The sequence below is a fragment of the Nanorana parkeri genome, unplaced genomic scaffold (assembly GCF_000935625.1).
Source record: "Nanorana parkeri isolate BGI_ZX_2015 unplaced genomic scaffold, ASM93562v1 scaffold600, whole genome shotgun sequence".
Classification (NCBI taxonomy): Eukaryota; Metazoa; Chordata; class Amphibia; order Anura; family Dicroglossidae; genus Nanorana; species Nanorana parkeri.
In genome coordinates, this window is record NW_017306868.1 from 541,877 (window position 1) to 566,300 (window position 24,424).

At 44.5% G+C, this 24,424-nt stretch overlaps 1 protein-coding gene across 1 annotated transcript in view; it reads left to right on the forward strand.

Annotated features, from left to right (window-relative positions):
• Positions 1-24,424, forward strand: part of NR1H2 (nuclear receptor subfamily 1 group H member 2) — a 61,685-nt gene that overhangs the window by 14,129 nt on the left and 23,132 nt on the right. Inside the window, exons 2-5 of the mRNA XM_018562799.1 lie at positions 15,293-15,380; positions 18,007-18,086; positions 18,221-18,385; positions 20,449-20,718. Of these exons, the coding sequence (XP_018418301.1) occupies positions 18,044-18,086; positions 18,221-18,385; positions 20,449-20,718 (478 nt within the window). The 5' untranslated portion in view covers positions 15,293-15,380; positions 18,007-18,043. The remainder of the gene's footprint in view (positions 1-15,292; positions 15,381-18,006; positions 18,087-18,220; positions 18,386-20,448; positions 20,719-24,424) is intronic.

Here is a 24,424-nt window from a genome sequence, read left to right on the forward strand (position 1 = left end):
TTTTTTTTTACACTTTTCACTTTTTTTTAAACTTAAAAATTTTGTCAGAATGCCGGCATGTGTGTCCGCTTTGCTTTGACTCTCAGACACCCGATATTAAGGTATCGGGTGTCTGAAAAAGGTTAACCCTTTCATCAATGAATGCCTCTGTAGTAAGGGCATCCATTAATGAATGTTAAAAGCTGATTCTCAGCGGTTAACAGCCCTCTAAAGCAGCAAATAACTCGTCACTTACAGTGTACGTGACAAGTCATTTGGTCCCTTTGTGGCTGGACGTACACTGTACGTCTCCCGTCATGAAGGGGTTCAAGAAGAACTCCAGGATTTATTAAAATTTCATTTTTGCAGTGAGGCTACCCCTGAACTGCAAAGGTTAAGTATTTGCTTTGGTCTAGGGACAAAAAAAAAACATAGTCACAGGGGTGGGGAAATTTAAAAAACAAAACTACTTGTCCTGATACAAAAAGTTATTTTAAACAAAACCCTATTTAACCATATGAAGAAGCGCTTCTCATTGGTCAGCGTGGTTACATGACTGCGCTGACACATGCGAGTGAAATTCAAAATCCATAGGCCAGGGCTGTGCTGGACAGCAGTATGGGGTACAGATAGTACACCCGTACTGGTGGAGGGAAAGGACCATGCGCAAAAAGTATATTGCTGGGGGAGGGAATGTGGGGAGATTTGAGCCGGTAATTCCATTTTCCTAAACTACTTGGGAAAGTGAACTTACCCGTTAATGCACATTGTGCGTGTTGGAGAGCGCTGCTTATTCACACGCAGATGCGGGCTGGGGGTTGGGTTAAAAAAAAAATTTCCTTTTATTGTGTTTTACTTTTATCACTTTGATTTTTTTACTTTTTTTTTATCGCATTTTAATTTGATTTTTTATTTTTCAGTTATTTTTTATCACTTAAAGTGACATTGAGCCCTCAGATGTTTTAACATAACCCAATGTAATGTGTGCCTTACTGTAATCCATGGTAGTTTCCCTTCTCTTTGCTGCTCTTCCTTTTTAAATCTGTATCTCTTCTCATGCTTGGGGAGAACTTCCCTTTTTGTAGCTGAGTGCCTCTTCCTGTAGTGCTGGCTCAGGCTGTGAACCTTCACACAGACACCATGTATCCATTGCAGAGACAAGGCAGTCTGCTGCAAAACAGAAGTTCTGCCCAGCATGAGAAGAGATGCAGATTTAAAAGGAAGAGCAGCAAAGAGAAGGGAAACAACCATGGATTACAGTAAGGCACACATTACAGTATTGTTTTATGTTAAAAAATCTGAGGGTTTAATGTCACTTTAACTTTATTATTATTACAGAGGGGCTAACAAACCCCTATGTGATAGTTACATAGTTACATAGTATTTGAGGTTGAATAAAGACATTAGTCCATCAAGTCCAACCTATTAGGATCTCATTCTAGGAGTACCTGTACCCCTGTATATTACGGTCCCTTAAGAAATCGTCCAAAAGTTTCTTGAACAATTCCACATTCTTTGCTGAAATCACCGCCTGTGGCAGTGAGTTCCAGACCCTAACTGATCTTACTGTGAAGAACCCCCTTCGCCCCTTGTGCTGGAATTTTTTTTCCACCAATTTTAGGTGGTGGCCTCTAGTTTTTGTAATGGAGTTAATTTTAAACAGTTTATCGCTAATGTTGCTACCACCATTAAACATTTTGTACATGGAAATCATATCCCCCCTTAATCTCCTCACCTCTAATGTGAACATTGTGATAGTGTTTGAAGGTGGCAGATTCTACCTTACGGAACCTGCCCTCCAACACAGAACTGCATTGTACTCGATTCTGTGCAGCTTGTGAGAGCTGAAATAGGGGGCGCTGTGAGTACACGGCTCCGTTCTCCCCTCTGCTCACCGCTCTCCATCCTGAAATGATTACCGTGGTCCTGGTTCCCCCGGAAGAGCGGGGGATCCGGAAAATCACGGTGGGGGCGGACAAGATGGCTGCTTCTTTTATACAAGTGATCTGAGATCACTTGTACTAAAGGAGCTGCGTCTCCCCTGCTCTACATTTAGATCTGCTAGCCTGCACCAGGGCTAAGTGTAGAAGAAAACTACCCGCCCGGAACTGCATGTGTCAGGCAATAGGAATTCTGCACCCCTGTAGTCACCTGATCCTTCCTGGATGCTAGACTGGTCCCTGAAGCCGCTTCTCCCCCAAGCTTCAGCGGTCTAAGGACCTGTGATGTAGATTAAGAAAATGATCTAGATTAAGAAAAAAAATGAGCATTGCCCAGCAAACTATTTCTTTAAATGTTTGCCCAATCACTTAGTCCTCATGTTTCCAAACAGTCCAGGATAAGATAACTAGGGACAGCAAAGTCTCCTGCAGCTGTCCATCTACTGGCCGGGAGAAGGAAAAAGAGGGAGTGGGGAGGAGTGCACTGTATCTTTGTGGAGACACACACAGCTTACTAGCACACACAAGGGTGGCTCCATAGGACCCTGCAAGGGGAAGTAGCCACCTTTAAAACAGAATATCCGGGCCAGTGCCCAGGGGGCCAGCTGATTTTTGCAGGAAGCTAAAACTTTTAAACATCAAGAAGCAGCATCCATTGTAAGTGATTTCATCGCCATTTGAATTGGTTTAAAACATTTTGACTTTAATATTTGAACTAGGGATGCACAGATACCAAGAAAAGACAATACCTGTAGACAGAAAAGGCAATATACATACTTTTCCAGGTGCCCACGGCCTCTTTGCTGTTTTCCGTCACCATAAGTAGTCAGCTGGCTGGGGGAGTGGAAGACCTGTTTCTTCCATCACACACAGTGGTTCCTCCTATTGGCTCAGACATCCTATAGTGACATACTGTATGAGCTGGTGGTAGGAACTGCTGCATGCTGAACAGGTATCCGGAATGTATACACCTGGAAGCGTTAAATACTTTGCTGGCTGGGGAGCAGCATCATGGCGGTGTTTCTGAAGGTGTGGGCTACCGGAAAGGTAAGAATATTGCTTCTTCTTTCTGCAGGTAATGCCATTTGCTTTTTTGACCGTGTAGTGGGAGGCATCATCCATGCCCCGATATGATAGTCATGTAAATCTTCGTTCCTGTGCAGTAGTAGTTTTATTCTTGGCTGGGGGAATTTTATCAAAGCAATTGTGACAGTTTTAGCTAGTCTTGGATCATTCTTCCTAATGTGCAAATCTGGCTTTTCCAATTGCGCGTGTTTTGCGCCTGTTTTACGAAAGTTTGCAACTGTTTACATCTGCACTTGTTCTGCGACTGTCTGAAACTGGAGCATCACCTAACAAAACAATTACAACTTAAATTGACATTAAACCCTCAAATTTTTTAACATAAACCAATACTGTAATGTGTACCTTACTGCAATCCATGGCAGTTTCCCTTCTCTTTGCTGCTCTTCCTTTTAAATCATTATATCTTCTCATGTTGGGGAGAACTTCTGTTTTGCAGCTGACTGCCTTGTCTCTGGAATGTTACATGGTGTCTGTGTGCGCGCTCCCGACCTGAGCCAGGACTACAGGATGACGTCCTCCCCACATCCCCGCCCACTTTAGATTGGCAGCAGCAGCTGCCTGCATGTGCCGTTGTTTTACTCTTTTCTGCTGTGTTCGTGTCTGACCGATACTCCTAATCAGAGCTAGGTATTTTTTTTTCTCTCCCTTTTTTTTTTTTAAAACAAACTTTATTGCTTATTTTTTTTCAATGAATAGGTTGTTTATGAAAAAACATAAGCAATAAAGTTTGTTTAAAAAAAAAATCAGAAAAAAAAAATACCTTGCTCTGATAGGAGAATCGATCAGACACGAACACAGCAGAAAAGAGTAAAACAACGGCACATGCAGGCAGCAGCTGTTGTCAATCGCACTCCAGCTCAAGTTGTCAATATTGTTGCCGGCCGAATTAGCAGCAGTGTTGCCAGCCTGCAGTGTGCACTGCCTATCTGATAGACTTGCCTGGCAGCCCTGTGGTAAACTAAAGGATTGCACAGCCTGCAACAGGAAGTATAAGGCCCGGTTCACACCTGGGCGTTTTGTAGCGCGTTCGAACGCTCTGCAAAACACTCAAACACAGAAATCCCATTATTTTCCTATGGGTATGGTTCACACCTGGGCGTATTACAGGCCATATGAACGCGCTTCAAAACGCCCTACGCCCAAAGAAGTACAGGAGCTTCTTTGGGGCGTTTTTGTCGCGCGTTTCCATTGGGATACAGCCAAGTAGCCCTCGGAAACGCGCGTGCGTCATGCGTTTTTTTTAACCGTGAATCGAGGTAGAAACGCGCGTCACATATTCGATACGCCTAGGTTTGAACCCAGCCTTACTGTCAGGATCTTTAGGCATGAAACTTTGCAAAATATTCACAAAACAAATTGCATAAGATAACTGTATACAGTGAGACAGGGTGTCAAACATACTAAAATTAGCTTTTAGGGCAGGTTCACACCATTTTCCAGACCAGATCTGTCTGCAGTTTCAGTGCATTCCAGACCAAATAAAAGGAGACATGCAGTATTTGTCTGGTCTGGTCTGGAACAGACTGCGCTGGTGTGAACAGAGGCCAGAAATGGCATAGGGATACATTAGGATGCATTTTGGGTCCAGAAACAGTCTCCATCTGGTTTGGAGATGATGTGGTGTGAATGGGCCTGAGGCTTACATACTGTACTTTAAAAATCAATTGAAGCCAAACCTTTTTTTAGTTTTTGGAAGGAATGGAGATTGATTAAAAGACCTGTTTTTATTGTCTATGTTGCCTTGAGGCCAGGTTCCCACCATTTTCTAGACCCGATCTGGAACGCAGTGCATTTTGCACGTTTTTACCACTTTTTTTGTAGCTTAAAATGGACTCCAGGTGCGTTTGTATGAGTTTGATACGTTTCCATGCGTTCCAGTGCATTCCAGACCAGACAAAATGAGACTAGCAGTATTTTTTCATTTTTTTTATCTGGTCCGGAACGTACTGCACTGGTGTGAACAGAGTCAAAAATACCATAGGGATACATTGGGATGCTTTTTTTGGTCCGAGAACATACTGTTCTGGTCTGGACATGGTGTAAACAAGCCCTTCGGGAGATTCACCCTCTCTATTCATTCTGGTGACAATTATTACTGAAAGCAAAATAAAATTTCAAATTTTGGGTTGACACCAGAACAGGAATAGATGGGAAATCTTCCAGTGGGGAAGAGGATTGGCTCTCACTTCCTCTTGTGGCTATCGGACAGGAAGTGAAGTTAAGTCTCCCCAATGGGATACAGAAGACAAAAAAAAAATCTGGAAGGGGTTTTAACCCTTCCTTACTCTATTTAAAACCAAAAGTTTTGGCTTCAGTTCTACTTTAATGCTTTCTTTCTTCTAATTTCTTCATTTCAACTGTGAATGACACTTGTTTGCACAGTTGCCATTGTTTCCTATAATAAAATGATTACAAATTCATTACTTGTCTGTTAATCAGGTTTTATATGTGAACGATAGACAGAGGCTCAGTGTGTCTGTCATTCTGCTGTGAACAAAAAGACTTCTGAATGAAGGCAGTTCATTAATATTTGCAGCATGTTACATTGAGTAAGCTCCTTTGCTGCCCCCACGATTTCAGTGTCAGATTTTCCACTGCTGAAAATTATCCTTATGAATCATTCATTTTTTATTTTCATTTGGATAAACACCGATGGCATACAGTTTGTACTGAATTTCTTTTCGTATCACTTAAAATATATGTAAATTGTCATGTTTTACATTTTTATTGGCCAATAGCAATGTATTGTAAGTTAGATTATTATTATTATTGGTGTGTGTGTGTGTGTGTGTGTGTGTGTGTGTGTGTGTGTGTGTATTATATATCTATATAGATATACACAGATACAGTGGTGGCAAAAATTTGGGACACTTTTTTCCCCCAAAATGTTTATGTTTTGCAACTTTGCACGCTTATAGGAAATGCTATTTTGCACCAAATGCAAATATGTCAATTTAACCACTTGCCGGCCGGGAGCTCTCTAGATCTGAGCAGGTGTCTTTAGACGTCCGCTCAGCCACGCCCCTTCGCGCACGCTGCGTGGGAGCGGGAAAGTCCTAAAATTTTAAAACGGGCAGCGATGCCTGTTAACATACAAGCGATCCGCAGGCTATAGAGCCGGCGGATCGCTTGTATAAGGTCCCGGTATGTGCGCCCCCTCCCTTCGTGCCTCCCCCGCTGTCACGCTGGTCCCGGGCTCCGCTGTGCCCGGTGCGAGCCCGGGACCAGCATAGTCCCTCTGTCACAGGGGATCAGAGGGAGATCGGTACACGACCTCGCTCCGGTCCCCTCTCCGCTGTCAGAATGCGGAAGTGATGTATATTACATCACTTCCGCATTCTAGTGTCACTTTGCAGCTTCAGATGCTGGAGAGAAGCTTCTTCAGGGGGGTCCTAGGTGACAGGGGTCTTGGAGACCCCTGATGTCTCCATAAAGAAGACCTGTCACATTTTTTGCTATCACATAGGGGGGTAGGAAAAAAATAAAGGTTTCCTGGCCAGGTCAAAAATGCAATGGACTTTGTTGTGTACCACTGATTGCATATTTTTGCTGTGTGGCAGGGAGCTGAATCCTGATGAAATAGAAATGGTGGCGGAATGAAGTGTCTGCAGGGTGGAGGTTGTGTCGCCATATTACTAGATCTATTTGGCCGTCTCAATGCTGATTGGCCGGGAAATCAGCTTCCCGGCCAATCAGCATGGAGCCGGCTTACCAGCCAACCAGAAAGCCAGGTGGCGAGTAATTTTCCGTCGCCCGGCTTCCAGATTCGTTCGCAGCACTGCCGGTCAGAGTAAATCACCCTCTAAAGGCTGTCCATACACCTGACAATTATCTACGATAATCGTGGGAAATCCTGCGAACGATAATCGGCAGGTGTATGGAAGGCGTGCGACCTACTCTACTGTACGGTCACACGTGTTTTGTCTTACGAGCACTTTTCGGCTTGTTTGTGGCGTGCTCGTAAGACAAATGCCACACCGATGAGGGGAGGGCTTGCGATGATCGCAAGTACGATCTGCCTGTCCAAGATGCGCAGATCGTACGAGCTTTTAATTACCTTACAACCATTGCACGATAAAAGTCGTGCGATGGTTGTAAAGTGTATGGCCAGCTTAACTGTAAGCTCCGGCATCTACGAACGTATCCGGAGCATTTGGGAGATTACGAATGCTCGCCCAAAAACTCAGTATCGGCACCAATATTGTTATCTGTTTCCGTGCATCCTATTAGGGCTGCAACAACTAATCGACATAATCGATTATAATCGATTATTGAAAAAGTTGTCAACTTTTTCAATAATCGATTAATCGGCTTCCGATCAGTTGGCCCTGTTCACGGCTCCACACACGCTGCACCTCCTCCCCACCTCACACACGCTGCCAGACCTGCCCGACCGCATCCACGCTCTCTACGCCACACCTCCTCCCCTCCTTTTTTTAATTTTTTACTTCCACCGCTCCAAGCTTGCTCCTGTGATGGAGTGCAATCTCAATACAAACTAGTAGTCCATCACTGGAGCCATTTTTTAAAATTTTATTTTATTGTTTATCCGATTAACCGATTAATCGAACTTAATAATCGGCTAACTAATCGATTTTGAAAATAATCGTTAGCTGCAGCTCTACATCCTATATATATTTATATATCTCCAAAACTCTCTGGAATTCAAGGGAGGAAAAGGCCAGACACTAACCCTCCCTGTCAGGATACAGTAAAGACAGCGGGAGATTGCTCAATCAACACTCGTAAGCGTTGATGGAGGAATCTTGTTATGTTTTCTTCGTTCAGTCTGCATGTTGAATGAAGAAAATATTACAGTGTATGTCCAGCTTAAAGGTGCCCATACACTGCACGATTCTCGTACGAGAATCGCGGGAAATCCCGCGATTGTACAAGAATTGTGAAGTGTATGGAAGGCGTGCGACCGTTTCTAATGTAAGGTCGCACGACTTTTGTATATCGAGCATGTTGGAAAACCAGCCGAGAATCTACGATTTTCGGCTGGTTTTTAACATGATCGAGAGATCACTGCCGAACGGGCCGTTGTGTGCACGCGCACACTGCCCTTTCAGCATTGCAGTAATCGGAAGGGGCGGGCTTGCGATGATCGCAAGTACGATCTGCCTGGCCAAGATGGGCAGATCGTACGTTTTTTTAAGTACTTTACAACCCTCGCAAGACAAAAGTCTTGCGAGGGTTGTAAAGTGTATTGGCACCTGCCTTCTCCACATGTTGACAGTGCTGCTGTCCAAGGGTGGCTCTGTTGCGCCTCTATAGACTTTGGCCTAAGATGAGAAGTGTCTTACTGGCTGGATAACCAGGTGAAAGAAAGAAAAAAAAAAAATCCTGAAAAAGAAAACTAATTCAGGCACCCCATCTTAGGATTGTTAATATATAAAATGTTTGTTTCTTTTGGGTTCAGACACAGTACACTTTTAGGGTCATTGCAAAAGACTAAGAAACTGGAGAAACTGAAAATGATCCACTGAATAATTAGGGTTTTTTGTTTGGGGTTTTTTTTTCTTTTTACGGTAAGAGCTATGAAAATGTGGACTAGACTTCCACAGGATCTAGTTCGAGCAACTTAGTAGTTGTATTTTTTACATAAAAAAACAAACAAAAAACTGGCTATTTTTAAGAAATAACCCATAGAATGTAGATTTATTATTATTATACAGGATTTATATAGCACCAACAGTTTGCGCAGCGCTTTACAATATAAGGAAGACATTACAATCACATTACAATTCAAGACAAGATGGTAAGGAGGGCCCTGATTGTGAGGGCTTACAATCTAAAAGATCCATTGAGTGTCCTATGGCTTTAGGGCAGTGGTTCTCGACCTGTGTAACCTCAGGACCCACCATTGTGCTTGGTCATTAAGTCGTCACCCAAGTTGCACTGCAATGGAACGCACGGCATTGCGCTACTGCACGTTCCGATGGTGGCAATAGAACTGTGGTTAGGAGGTGCATTTGAGGTGCCATTCAAATGAATGGCAATCCAATGCACTTCTCACGCCAAAATGCTCGCACACATACACACTCCACACATACACACTCCAAAAAAAACAATTTTTGTTCTTTTTTTTTTCTTCAAGGTCCATCCAGTCTCCCTACTTTATGAGAACTGGAGTGGAACCTTACCCTGGGGTCCGGTGTGGGCTGCTGTGCTGTGATGTAGCTCCATCCATATGTGCATTGCTTGCACAGCTCCCTTGCACACCCTGTAGAGGTGCAGAGAGCCAGTATGTTAAATCACTCCGGTCCTGGCACCTCTACAGGACATGCGAGGGAGCTTTAAGCAATGCATGTATGGATGGAGCCCACCCCACCTCAAGCTGACACTCGGCACTGGGCAGCATATTTTGAATGCTGCTTGGTGCAAGAACTGACAGTGCTGCACTATGGGGAGGCTGAGGAGCCTCTCGCCTAGAAAAGTGGAAGGCACATGGGGACCCACTGAACATAGGGTCGCACCCACTTTTTGGTCTCGACCCACCAGTTGAGAACCAAGGCTTTAGGGGATAAGGAAGGGTTTGGGTTTTCTTTTCCCTGTTAGAGCAGATTGAACCGTCTCTATAGGGGGATTTAGGGTGTTTTTTTGTTGTTTTTGTTTTTAATTTGTAGTCACTTCAAACTCTGCATCATTTTGGGAAAAAGAGTCAGACATATCAGAGATTGGGATTCTGGGGCGTTCATACACAGAGCACTCAGATTAAAATGGAAAGTTACAAAATGCAGATTTTATAAATGTTATAAAAGGCAACTTTTGTAAAGTGTTTCTTTTTTTTCTTGCTATGGTGCAATGATTTATTTATAATTGACATCCACTTTGGCTTATTTATCTGCAAATGTACTCTTAATACAAAGAAAGGGTCAATAATTGGCCCATGCATTTCTAGCTGCTGACTTGTTTCTTTGTCTGATGCTCAATTATAGGGACTTTCTTTTATCAATTTTTTGTCACTTGTGTCTAATTAGTTGCCTTTGTGCAGACAAAGATGTCTCTTGGTTGTCTGTAACAATTGGTCATCTATGAGTTAATTCAGGTACAGAGTGTGACTGACTTTTCACCTCCACAGACTGCTGTCACTTTAGTTTAAGAGCACATTGAGCAACAAAGCAGGCTCCTCCCCCACAATGACACCACCACAAGTCATTGAACGATGGTATAGTCTAGCTTTGCTTTCTTCTGCACTTTGCTCATTGTCTTTGACGGATATTGTGAATCATGGGAGAATGCGCTGCATTTATCAGCTGAAGGATAAACACATGTTCATTTCAGGAAGTCTTCAGAGGTTACTACAGGTCATTGTTGCATGGTGGGGAAGTTTTCAGTGGATGTCATCTGTACTTATGCTGTTGGATATGGAACAAACTTTGTATCCTTGTATATGTGTGCATACAGCAAAGGCGTGAGCAGTGGTTTGTAGAACTAACCTTTATTTACTTTCTCTCTCTTCCTCCATCACTCTCTTCTTTCTGTGTTTTTTTTTTTATATCTTGCTCCTCCTCTATCTTTTGTTTTGCACTTTTTCTTTTACTCCTCTTGTGCTCTTCTCTCTTATTCACTTGCACTCTTTTCTCTCTCTCTCCCCCCCCTCCCTTACTTGCTCTCTTCTCTCCCCCTCTCTCTCTCACACACTTGCGCTCTTCTCTCTCTCGCTCTCTCTCCCTTGCACTTTTCTCTCTTGCGCTCTTCTCTCTCCCTCACTAGCTCCCTTCTCTCTTGCTCTCTCTTCCTTGCTCTTCTCTCTCACGCTCTCTCTCCCCCTCACTTGCGATCTTCTCTCTTCCGCTCTCTCTCCCCCTCACTTGCGCTCGTCTTTCTTCCCCCCCCGACTCTTCCCCCCTCACTCTCCCCCTCACTTGCGCTCTTCTCTCTTCCGCTCTCTCTCTCCCCCTCACTAGCGATCTTCTCTCTTCCGCTCTCTCTCTCCCCCTCACTAGCGATCTTCTCTCTTCCGCTCTCTCTCTCCCCCTCACTAGCGATCTTCTCTCTTCCGCTCTCTCTCTCCCCCTCACTAGCGATCTTCTCTCTTCCGCTCTCTCTCTCCCCCTCACTAGCGATCTTCTCTCTTCCGCTCTCTCTCTCCCCCTCACTAGCGATCTTCTCTCTTCCGCTCTCTCTCTCCCCCTCACTAGCGATCTTCTCTCTTCCGCTCTCTCTCTCCCCCTCACTAGCGATCTTCTCTCTTCCGCTCTCTCTCTCCCCCTCACTAGCGATCTTCTCTCTTCCGCTCTCTCTCTCCCCCTCACTAGCGATCTTCTCTCTTCCGCTCTCTCTCTCCCCCTCACTAGCGATCTTCTCTCTTCCGCTCTCTCTCTCCCCCTCACTAGCGATCTTCTCTCTTCCGCTCTCTCTCTCCCCCTCACTAGCGATCTTCTCTCTTCCGCTCTCTCTCTCCCCCTCACTAGCGATCTTCTCTCTTCCGCTCTCTCTCTCCCCCTCACTAGCGATCTTCTCTCTTCCGCTCTCTCTCTCCCCCTCACTAGCGATCTTCTCTCTTCCGCTCTCTCTCTCCCCCTCACTAGCGATCTTCTCTCTTCCGCTCTCTCTCTCCCCCTCACTAGCGATCTTCTCTCTTCCGCTCTCTCTCTCCCCCTCACTAGCGATCTTCTCTCTTCCGCTCTCTCTCTCCCCCTCACTAGCGATCTTCTCTCTTCCGCTCTCTCTCTCCCCCTCACTAGCGATCTTCTCTCTTCCGCTCTCTCTCTCCCCCTCACTAGCGATCTTCTCTCTTCCGCTCTCTCTCTCCCCCTCACTAGCGATCTTCTCTCTTCCGCTCTCTCTCTCCCCCTCACTAGCGATCTTCTCTCTTCCGCTCTCTCTCTCCCCCTCACTAGCGATCTTCTCTCTTCCGCTCTCTCTCTCCCCCTCACTAGCGATCTTCTCTCTTCCGCTCTCTCTCTCCCCCTCACTAGCGATCTTCTCTCTTCCGCTCTCTCTCTCCCCCTCACTAGCGATCTTCTCTCTTCCGCTCTCTCTCTCCCCCTCACTAGCGATCTTCTCTCTTCCGCTCTCTCTCTCCCCCTCACTAGCGATCTTCTCTCTTCCGCTCTCTCTCTCCCCCTCACTAGCGATCTTCTCTCTTCCGCTCTCTCTCTCCCCCTCACTAGCGATCTTCTCTCTTCCGCTCTCTCTCTCCCCCTCACTAGCGATCTTCTCTCTTCCGCTCTCTCTCTCCCCCTCACTAGCGATCTTCTCTCTTCCGCTCTCTCTCTCCCCCTCACTAGCGATCTTCTCTCTTCCGCTCTCTCTCTCCCCCTCACTAGCGATCTTCTCTCTTCCGCTCTCTCTCTCCCCCTCACTAGCGATCTTCTCTCTTCCGCTCTCTCTCTCCCCCTCACTAGCGATCTTCTCTCTTCCGCTCTCTCTCTCCCCCTCACTTGCGCTCTTCTCTCTCGCGCGCGCTCCCTTCCTCTGCTCCATGGATTTAATTCTTAGGTTTTTTTCGTTTGTATATGTTCAAGCAGTTATGTTCAAGCAGTTATTTTGATATCGTATCTGTTGCTTACCTCTCAATTTCATGGTAGATTATCTGGACCATTTAACAGATGGTAGTAGGTTGTAAAAGCCAGTTTGATGGAGTTATTGTTCAGATGATATATTTAAAGATTAAATATATAGTTGTAATTGGCTGTGGTGTGTCAGTTGGGAATGACTGACTGTAAAGGCCGTGAAGTATGCAGGGTCCATAACCGAGGTAGGCCATCACAATACTTCTTACATAGATATCTAATGTATATCTTCCGGATAGCCTCCCTCAGTGTGACTGTTGAGCCTGATACTAGCCATATACAGCTCAAATTTTGGTTGATTGCTGCTGTATCGGATAAAATTAAAGCCGTGTGTGGCTTGACAATTAGAAAATAGGAGACCAGTTGAAAATTGCCTGCCGCACAGAGATTGCATCCAATCAGATGCAGTCACTGTTCTGGTACTTAGACGGCCGCAAATGCTAGCTGTCTGAATATAATAGCTGGCAGGTGGAGATGCAAACAAATGTTTCCTCTTTTTCAACTGGGGCTGTGGGGCTGAACACAAGAAATTTAGGCCGGTCTTTCTTGCTTTTAGACTTCAACACAGATCCCATGAATTCCTTCCATTAATGTTATTGCACTCATAGAGTGTAAAAAACCCTTGCTTCGGCCCGCTTGCGCGTCCTCGCTTCGGCCTGCATCTGGATCTGCTGTTACAAAGACCGGTTTACCACAGCATGGCTGTTGACGCCTGGGTCATAAGGGATAGGGGACTATTTGATTTGGTTAACCCTCTGCTCAGGTAGTTCCCTGTTCCCCTATCTCCAGGTGGATTTGGCAGCTTATTTAAGTCTATACACTTGGGGACAAGGTTTCACCCTTCCCTTCAAGGCGCACTCCATAAATTATTTGGAGGATGGCTACATTTGTTCCCCATGGTCCCTGTGTGTGTTGTAAAGAGTCACCACTCCACGTTTGCTCCCGTTATAGACTATAATTTATTTATAAATTAGTAAACTATTTTACTCCATCACAGGAGTGAGCTTGGAGTGGTGGCTTCTTTGCAACATGGGGAACAAAAGTACCCTCCTGAAGGAAGGACAATGTCGGCATTCAGAGATGCAAATTACAGCCAAGTAATACACAAATAAGCTACAATGTTGCTGAGTGTAGCTCAGGTACTTGAATGCATTTAAAGTGAGGTCAAAATATTCCTTAATGGTAAATGCTTCTTTGTCTGCTGATCACTATCTGCTAACAGTGATCTTTCTATTGACCGCCCACAAATACTAACTCGACGGGAGTGTATGCCTATGTATAAAGTTATTTTGAGTTTTGTAATTTGAATTTAAACATCTCTGCAGAAATCTGTTTTTCACTTTAACAATGAAGAGAGTATATTTCTGTGGACCGATATAAACAAGCCCTAAAATGAAATGTACTGCTACTCGTTTGCGCCCACGTTCTTTGACTCTGGCCTCTTTAATTCTTCTTCCTTCTTTTTTTTTTTTTTACATTTAGCCAAAGCAATATTTAAAGCAGTTTTTTTCTTTTTTTATAACATGCCATTGGAACTCCTTTGTGGTGGGGCTTTGAAGAACACAACCCTTGTTGCTTGGTATGAGTCATTGAGTGATGTAACTACCTACGTTCTCTAAAGCAGAATCCCAGGCAAAAATGTTTTTTAATGCTTGCAGTAGGGCTACCCCTGCACTACAAGGCTTAAGTGATAATTTTTGTGTAGGTGCTAAAAAAAAAAAGTTACATTTACCCGAACCGTGGACCCTGTCTCCTTCTCCTCCACTGCAGAGGGGGAGAGAGGCTCCAGGTACCGTTCTAAGAGCAAGAAGGCTCCAAGTATCGGGTGAGTATAATATTTTTGTAATTGTTTTTTTTTTTTTAGCACCTAGACAAAAATGAGCAGTTAACCCTTGCAGTGTGAGGGTAGCCCCACTGCAAGGGTTAAGGAAATGTTATGCCTGGAGTCCTGCTTTAAGAAAAGCTCAATACTGTTTATTGACTGACCATGAACAAGGACTTTTTTTTTTTTTATTAAAGTGCATGAAAAGCCAAAATATTTTTTTTTTTTTTGGATAGAGTAGGGAATAGATAAGGTTCCTGTCATTGTCTGTGCTTCATCGGGGAGATTTCTACAGTATTCACTTCTTGTCCCAGAGACACAACAGGAAGTAAGAGAAGATCTATACAAAGCAAGGGGCTTATCCCCCCTTTTAGGCTGTTTGCACAAGAACAGGTGTCCCCATGGGAAGATTTCCCCTCGCCTGCTGTTCCTGTGACAACTCAAATGTTTTTGATTTCCCATCACTTTCTGTAGAGTTGACAGCAGCAGCAATAAAAATCCAGCAAAGTTTCTAACTCTTCCCTATTGCATTCAAAACTAAACCGCTTTGGCTCCACATACATTTAAATGTAATAAAATTAGAGCTTGTAAATACTGAATTGGAAATATTTGCACAGCTTTAGAATTTCGTCAGCCAAGCCAGGGCCGTTACAGGCCAAACACACTGTCCTAAGGCCTCAGCATCACAGAGGGGGAAATGGGTTTGTGGAATTCGGGATGTTTTTCAAGGCCTTTGCACACGCAACAGAAGTCTTTTGGTACATCTTTAGATAGAGGAACTTGATTGGGAAACAGCACACTTAATATAACTCGCCAGACAGGACCCTCGTGTTTGTCACATCCTGAATGTTTTTATAGAAGCAGCCTTGGTTTTATCATTGTTTAGATGTGTTTGTTTTCTACTATGTGTGTGCTTCATAATGTAAATCTTGTCTGTGCAGGTTCAGATGCTGGCAGGAGGACAGTCCATTTACTATGAAGAAAAGGTTTTAAGCTTCTGTTCAAGAACTCTCTTTGCTGAACATTGTGGTAGGTTTGAATGTGTTGTGCTTTTCTTGGAAATGTCTCTACTCTCCTTTTGAACATGTAATAACACAAAGTTAGAGTCCACATTCTGAGGAGCTTAATTCCTTATGCTCCCTCATTTATTGATTCACACTCCAGTGCTTAAAAGAGAACTATGGGAGAAGTGTTTTTTTCCCCATAGTTCTCTTAAGGGTCACGGGAGGACATATACTAGCCTCCTCCTGTGACCCAAAGCTCGCTATATCGCAAGCCACAGCTCGCAATATACTGAGAGCGCCGCAGCCGGGACGAATCCTGACAATGCTGTCGCGATCCACCCAGCTGCGTGAGTGACAGCTGGCTCTGCCTATCCAGCTCTACCAGCCTCCTACCCCATCCATTCCTTCACTCAGCGATGGAGGATCTGAGGGGGGAATCCCTGCGGGGAGCCGTGACTGACAGTCACTGCTCTCTGCAGGGAGATGATTGAGAAGTGAGTGAGCGACGGTATGTGTTTGCTCACTTCCCGATCTATTGAGCCAACATGTGGCATTTTCATTGTCACATGTTGGCTCGAACTATGAGGATGAGTGATTTTCACTTGCCTCATAGTTCTCCTTTTAAATGTTTTTTCATGCTTGTGGCTGTGCAGACTGATCAAGGCTCTGCTTCATTAAGGGGAGGTAGCAGTGTTATTTCACATCCTAGCCTATAGTTATTTTAAATCTAAAACCCAGGAAGTGAAAATGAATTCTTCCTCTGCCTCACTTTCACTTCCTGGGTTTGTGTAGAGTGGCACAAAGTGGACTTGTGACTCTCAGCTGCTTAGCATGGACATGCGCAATTGACCGCTTTCCATTAACATGATCTGCTACTATATTGACAAGGACACATACTGTTGACAGAAAATCTAAGAAATACTTGTCCTTACAAGCAATGTATAAGCGGACTGATCAGCCCACACTGTGTAAATAATTCCAGTGCAGAGTCACTCCCAGCAGACCCAGCCCTACAAATTGGAAACCACTGGCACACTTGTACTTTTTTACTGACCACCACTGTACATGTGCATTTCTCCACTACACCGCCACATTTCTCCATTGACCGCCACTGTTTCATCACACTTCTCCAGTAACCTACATTGAGTAAAGTTTCAGCAATGTTATCTGACTAGAATGCAAGGGTTGGAAGCATGCGATCATGCCCTCTCCTCCAGAGTCCATCTCTGATTTCCCTGGGGATGCAGCTGTTTCTGTATAGTCAGTTGAAGCGAATTAGAAATTTTCCCTATCCCTTTTGGACAAGTTGGTACATGAGGAGACTCTGCTGATCCAACTCCTAAACTTAAATGTGTTATCCCTATGCACAAGTGACTACCTTGGATCTCCCTTTGGTTCCGAAATTTCTTCAGAAACTGCTCTTTCTATTCACCTATCTACTCTCACAATTAAGGCTGCCTTCTTTATTAACATTACCTTTGATCTGATTTGGTTATCCCTACACTCTTGAAAGCTTGGAAATAGACTTCCTCAAGGTCTAGCATCACACCTGAAAGACATATTTCTCATAATGTGAGGCAAGGTACTTCCATCCCATGATTTACTCCATGGAACAATCCTGTCTTTTCTCCAGTAGGGGCTAGATCATTTTAGCTCGGAGCACTTTCAAGGGCCTAATTTTGGCCCTGGAGATTTTCTTTTTAACCACCTCCGGGCTGGCCGTAGTAAAAAAAACGGCCGGCCCGAGCCCTCTAGATCTGAGCGGGCGTCTTTAGACGTCCGCTCAGACACGCCCCCCCCCACACGCACCTCTCGGCGCACGCGAGCGGGAAATGGGCGAAATTTAAAAACAGGCAGCGATGCCTGTCACCATACAAGCGATCCGCCGGCTGTAGAGCCGGCGGATCGCGTGTATGGGGTGGCGATCGGTGTGTCCCCCCCTCCCCCGCCGTTGTCCCGCTGATCCCGGGCTCTGCTTAATGGGAAAGGTGCAGCATTCCTGGGAGGGAAAATGGTAGAAAGACTGGAGGAGCTTTTAAACTAGAAAGTGGGACTCAGGTTCCCTTTTAGCTATGTCTTCTTAGAGCCTTATTCACGTGACTTGTATGCGTCTATAGGATATAGCTCATACAAATACATGTAGTGATTCGAAATGGTATAATGCACACTGTGCATTTACTTGTGTTTTTAAGTGCATTCAGTTTAGCTGCGTTTAGAAAAAATTGAAATCTGTGCGTTCAGGAACAGATTGGACAACTCTGAACACGTCTGTGTGTAAAAGCATTTACAATTAAACACGGGAGAAATTCATCTGGGAGGTATAACGTTTGTGTATACTTCGCAGATCAATTTTTCCTACATTTAAATTACAAAAATAAATAAGCAGATGGCCCATGTGAATGAGGGCTTTGGATCAGTGATGCTCACGCTGTCTTCTTTGAGCACTTGACTAAGAAATATTGGTGGGCTGCTGGTAAAACCCACATTCAATGACTGTATTTTGTGGGGGTGTGGAGATGACCAAAGATGCAAAGCAGTAAAACCCACATTTTAATGACTGTATTTTGTGGGGGTGTGGAGATGACCTAAGATGCACAGCATTAATTATATAAATAATAACTTGCCTCTTGTGTCTGTTTTTTGTTTTACAGTGTTTGGCTCACGATGCATGGAGAAGACTGACCCAATATGTCAGCCACGGCTGTCAATGGCTCTGTCAATGTGTCACTTGGTATGTGCTAATCCCAGGTGGCCTTGGTTTGGGTCACCTCGCTGTGGGGTTTTGCATATGCGGATCTTTTGTTTGGGAATATTTAATGGCGCTTTGCAAATGTTGGTTTAGACTTCTTCCTTCTTTCCCTGTAGACGGAGAATCTTTCCACACAGTGGATACATTTCTTGCATTGGATTCTGCTAGCAGCACTAAGTTAACAATAAAGGAGGAGAGGTCAGAGTCTCAAGGAAGTTCTATACTACCTACTGAAAATGAAATCCTCGGAACGGATGGGGAAGGCTCCTCCCACAGCACAGGTGACTTTTTGGAGGGTTTTCTGTCTGCCTTATTCTTTCGGTAAAAAACTGACCGTGCCCTCACGCTAGACTTGAAGAATCTAAATTCTAAGTTTCCAGCATAACCACTCGCTGTTTTAGAGCCCAACCCCAGCCATATTGTTTGATTTGAGCAAAGTGAAAGAGGACTTAGAACCTTCTGTCAAGTTTTTATTGGTGCCTGTGTCCCCATTGGAAGCTTTTGTCTCACTTTTTGTCACTGACATCTGTCACATAGACATCAGTATAAAGCTGTGAACACAGTTGCAATAGGAATTGAAGCGCCACCCTAATGGAAATAGTCCAGATACATTATTCCATTAGTGTCAGGGATACATTCAAGTATAGTAGCCAACATGTTTTGGGGAGCTCAAAATACATCCCCTTTATCGGAACTAAATGAGAGGCAACAAGAATGAATTACTCCCATCACAACAGAGTACAACTTTCAAGCTGTAGGGATTATAGTCCTCAAAAACGATTTCTGTCATTAAGCCCTTATGAAGGGGGTGTATTTTGGACCTCCAAAATACGTTGGATACTCTACCTGAATGCCCCCTAATAGAATAAAGTTGTATTTAGACTATTTCAATTGGTGTGGCACTTCAGTTCCTACATCTACTGTATTCAGTGTCAAGCCAAGGATACTGTGGAGAGCCTTTGCATTGCAGAAGCTGCCTACCCGTTACCCAGATCACTCATAATCACATCACTTAACTACTGCTGGATGAGAATAACTACGCGAGTCCAGTGCTCTCTTTCCACACTTTCAAATATCAATAAAAAGCTGACAGGAGGTAATAAGTCTTCTGTAAAAAACATTTTTTTAAGAGTTGGCTTTTAAATATTAAACTTCAGACAGTGTTTTTACCTTTTGGGTAAGGTGGGGAATATTTATATTTTTATTGCAGTCTCCCACTGGGGAGTGGCAATGCATTTCAACACAACAGGGTCTTTATCACTGTCTACATTTAAAAATCAGTTCACAGAAGCATTGCATAGGCCATCCCATTACTTACAAATTGAAGGTAACATATAGTTACATAGTTAGTCAGGTTGAAAAAAGACACAAGTCCATCAAGTTCAACCTATTGTCCAAGTTCAAGCTAAAGTTTAGTAAAACTTATTGTTTGGCATTTAGCACCAGTGTTATAGTGTTCTGCTAATGATGTGTATCCCACATTTACTGGCTTCTGGTTAGTGTAATAATCCCCCCTTCATGGATGCTGGATACTCCCCACAGCGCTGATCAAATGCTTGCAGTGCCGGAAGATCTGGGCTGTGGGGGCATATCCATCTTCGCATTTATTATTTATTTCAGGTATTTATATTGAGCTAACAATTTACGCAGAGCTTTACATAGTGCACATTAACATCAGTCCCTGCCCTTAAGGAGCTTACAATCTAAAGTCACACCAGGGGGAGGATTATTACACTAACCAGAACCCAGCAGAATACGGTATAAGCATCATTAGAGATGGATTGGTACACTGGTGCTGTACGGCCCATTTGTTTTTTACTAAACATCAAGTTTAAAAATGAAAGCTGGCCTTTAAAGGTATAGAACTTTTTTTTTTTTTTTTAACCAGAACTGAACTTCCAAAAAAAAACATGTTTTACTAGTTGGCACAGTGTTTTAAAGAAGAATATTGTATGCCAATAATGTCCTTTTTTTTTTTCTTTTGCCTTTGCAGCGCAGAAACAATGTGCTGGGCAAATGTAACTATATTGCTAGTCCTTTTCCTTTCAAATTATTGCAGCAGTTAAGTCAAACCTAAGAAGAGGAGACATATGCAATTATGATAAAGATCCTGCCGAGTTGAAACTCTGTTTGCCATTTTTGTTGCTTTGAAATTTGTAGCCAATAAAGTCAGGACTTTATTGTAAGGGATGTTTTTTTTTGGAGAGACTACAAAAATCACACACTCTCTTGCAATACAATTCTGCTGCTCCTATTTTAGCACTGGGTGAATTTTCCTATTTCTTGTCAAGTTATTAGGCTTTAATTACAATTAAACTAAAATGTATTAACTGTCTTCCAACAGCAGAGGAGCCAGAACGTAAAAGGAAGAAGGGTCCTGCACCAAAGATGCTGGGTAATGAAGTCTGCAGTGTGTGTGGAGATAAGGCCTCAGGCTTCCACTACAATGTGCTAAGCTGTGAGGGCTGTAAAGGCTTTTTCAGGCGTAGTGTAATAAAGAATGCCAGATACACTTGCAAGAACAATGGCAAGTGTCAGATGGACATGTATATGCGCCGAAAGTGCCAGGAGTGCAGGCTCCGGAAGTGCAGAGAGGCCGGCATGCGGGAGCAATGTAAGTCGTCATTGTTTTTCGTTTTTGTTGTGTTTTTGTTTTCATTTTTAAGGTTTGCAATGGTAGTACAGGCAGTCCCCGGGTTACGGACGTCCGAACAATCCGTACATACGAACCGGGGGCCATAGTTTTCCTAAATGTACCGGCAGTTGCCGGTACATTTAGGAGAACTGTGGCTGCAGCGGCCTGTGTCCCTTCAAATCCCCGCTGCTCTCCGCGCCTGTGTTGGCGGGGATACAGACCACTGCATTCCTAGCTGTACCTCTGCTAATGTCCCAGCGTCCTTTTCCCACAGTCAGTCTTCTTCTCTTCCCGGTCCGGCCGATCCGACGGTCCGGCCGCAGCTCCTTTGCCCCGCCCCCCTGCCTCCTCTTAGTCTGCAGGCTGGGAGCCATACCCAGCTTGCTATTGGATATTGTAAAATGCAATAGCCAATAGCAGGCTGGCTATTGCACCCACCCACTACCTGCTGTCAATCAGCATGGGAGGACCTGATGGAGAACTTTCTCCTTCAGGCTCCTTCTCTGCGTATTGACAGCAGGCAGTGGGCAGATGCAATAGCCAGCCTGCTATTGCAATTTGAAATATCCAATAGCAGGCTGGCTATTGCTCACAGCATGAAAATAAAAAAAGTTTAAAAACAAAATTAAAAAGACAAAACAAATGTAAAAAACATAAATAAAAATTAAAACTGCAAAAAAATAAAGTATATAAAATGTAATTAAAAATAGAAAACTTTTTTGGGTGTGTCATTTTGAATAAAAAATGTTTTTCTTATAATCTTCTGAACAACAGGAACAGACAGCAAAACAAATGTGACCCTTCCCTATGCTATCCAAAACTAAAAAAATGTTTTTTTGGCTGGAGTTGCACTTAAAAAATGTACCTGTTCTGACTTGCATACAAATTCAACTTAAGTACAAACCTAAAGTCCCTATCTTGTATGTAACCAGGGGACTGCCTGTATTATTTTAGCGGTTATGGTAAGGATGGCAGTATTGTTTTAGTGGAGATGGTAAGTAGAAGTGCTGATCTGTCGCTGATAAAGGGTAATGACAAGGCTAGTTCACATACTGATGCGTAATGAAATATTCTTTCTATTTTGTATGGAGGAGACATCCTCCTCAACTCCTTGGCTCCTTGTCCACCTGTGCAGTTATTCCAGTGTTCACTCGGGCAGGCAAAGGTTCAAATCTTCTACATGTGTTCTAGTGGTGTATCTGGGATACAGTCCACATCAGTTGCCGCTTCTAGAATGTTGGACACAAGTAAAGCAAAGGGCACCACCACTGCATCTAGTAGTAATGCCCCTGCATGTGTTACACACGCCTAGCTTAGTGTCCTAAAGATTAAAAAACGTTTATCCCCAGCTTTGCTGAATCAAGACATTTAGTTGGCGATTATTCTATTCAACAGCTGCTGGTAGTAGTGCAGACAGTTCACTGCTCCAATTCTGAGACCCCATACAACCAAGAATCGCTCCAAAGGAGCAGGCAAAACCAGCTTGCCGGCGCAGTGCATCACAATTCTTCAAAAACAAGCCGCATTTCTGTCGTTCAGCATAGATAAAATGGTTGTTTATTGAAATAACAAATACATGATGTGGAACAACTTCCCAAGTGTGCAACCTCTCAGGCGTTTCTCCAATCTGGCCTAATCACAGATGCTGGTAGTGTCAGACTGCACTACCCAATCCTGGAATATTCACTCAAGAAGTCAGCTTTTTATAGTGTCTTCCCAAACTCTAAAATGTTGTATTTTATTGCAGTTAACTTTTTTGTGTGACTTGCAGTCACCACAGTAGCCATACCAGGTTCAATGTCTTTACACTGTTCAACATTGCTGCATGTATGGTGTTACTAATGGACCATCACCAGACTGAAACTTGCTGATTGCAGGCTGCCACTGAATAGTGGAACGGTGACTCCAATGAGTGGCATAGGTGAAGGGAATTTTTACCAGAGCATGATCTCTACTGCTTTTATTTTACTCTGCTGGTCCTTTACTTTTACACTGGACGCTGCAGCCATTTTTCCTGCCATATTGCCACCATCTTCGTGAGGAGAAGCTGCCCACGCTTCAGGTTTTTGTGTGGGGCACCATTTTCTGTTGTATACTGACATGAAGTAGGTGGACCATGCTCCAACTTGTACAGTACAATGGGTTTGACCTATCATGCGAGTCCTCTCCTTCGTGTGTGCTTTTTTTTGCCTGCTGCACATGGCCTCTTCATGTGGGGGGACACAGGACTCTGTAGTGTTTTGCCAGCATTAGAAGGTACCTATTGTTCTAGAAGCTGCTATGTCTTGGTTGTCCAGGGTGCTAGACCAAGCCTCGGCTGTCTGATTAGGCTATAGGGTTTGCAGGAAGCGACCACCTCAATACACTGATTTTTTTCTCGAACTTTGAATCGGAGCACGCAGCCTCGTCATGCTCTTTGGTTGCTGCATCCTATTGTACTACTTTCACTTCCCTGATTGAAAGGGAGTGCTGAGATAATTCTTTCTCTCTGCAGAAGGTAACCCTGGACAATCTTTTGCAGGAAGTGATTGACACACACTCAAGGTGGAATACCTAACTGAGAAACTGAAATCTCTCTTTAGGCTGATTTGTTCCGTTACTGGTTCTGTGCTTAGACCAGTGTTTGCCACTACCTACCAGGCAGGTACTGAATGGACTAAGACCTGCATCAGGAGATGTTTCTAAGAGAACTCCTTAACACTGATTGATATGACTGGTTGGATTGTGCAGGCAGACAAGTTCAACTGTGTCATCTAACTGGACATTGGAAGCCTGCATCCACTCTGCTTCTGTGGTCTTTAGGAAGATTCTCTGGCTTAAAAACTGGTCTGTGGGCCAATCATCCAAGAGATCTCCAGTTCAATCTTCCTTCCTGGGAAACATCGGGGAGTCATTGAAACTTTCCTGAATGAGATAATCAAGATAGCCATCAGCGGGGAGCGCATGCAGACTCTGCTACGGTGGGTCGGCTGCGACAGGTGGTCCTCCCCGACGCCTATGGGATTCGTCCCAGGGGGGGGCTTCTGACCGGGGGCTCCGGCCCACCGGTCGCGGCTCTCCCCGCAGGCTGGCGGCGCCGCGGCTTCGGTCGGGGGCGTTCTCCTGCCGGTACCCTGCTCCTCCTGGATCCTGGCGATGGTTCCTGTCTTCCCTGGTGGTATGTATGTGGGGTCTCCGGTGGATGGCCTGAGGACCTGGATCTGAGGTAAGCTGAAGGCTGCACGGTTTCACAGCTGCAGCCTCCTGTGTCTTCCTCTCCGTAGGGGAGGATACGGCGTGCAGAGCTCCTCCGCTTTGCAGGGTCTGCTATCTGGGCCGGAATAAAAAGTCTCCGACTCTTGGGTCTGGGGGCTGGTTTCTTCGGGCTACAAGATCGAGTTTCTGTCCTGTCCGGGCAACAGTTTCTTCTCGTCCAACACGCGACTATCCCCTTCGCGGTTGGCGGATCTCCAATGCCTTTCCTCCACTATATCTGTTGCCTCGGCTGCTGCGTAGGATCACGGTCGAGGGCGTCACCATCGTCCTCCGTGGTTCAGCTTGTGGTGGACGCCCCGTGGTGTCTGCCTCTGCGTCCCGATCTTCTGTCCCAGGGTCCTGTGTTCCATCCTTCTTTACAGTCGCTGACTTTGACGGCGTGGCTGTTGAGAGCCAGGTCCTGAAGGACCAGGGGTTGTCCGATGCGGTC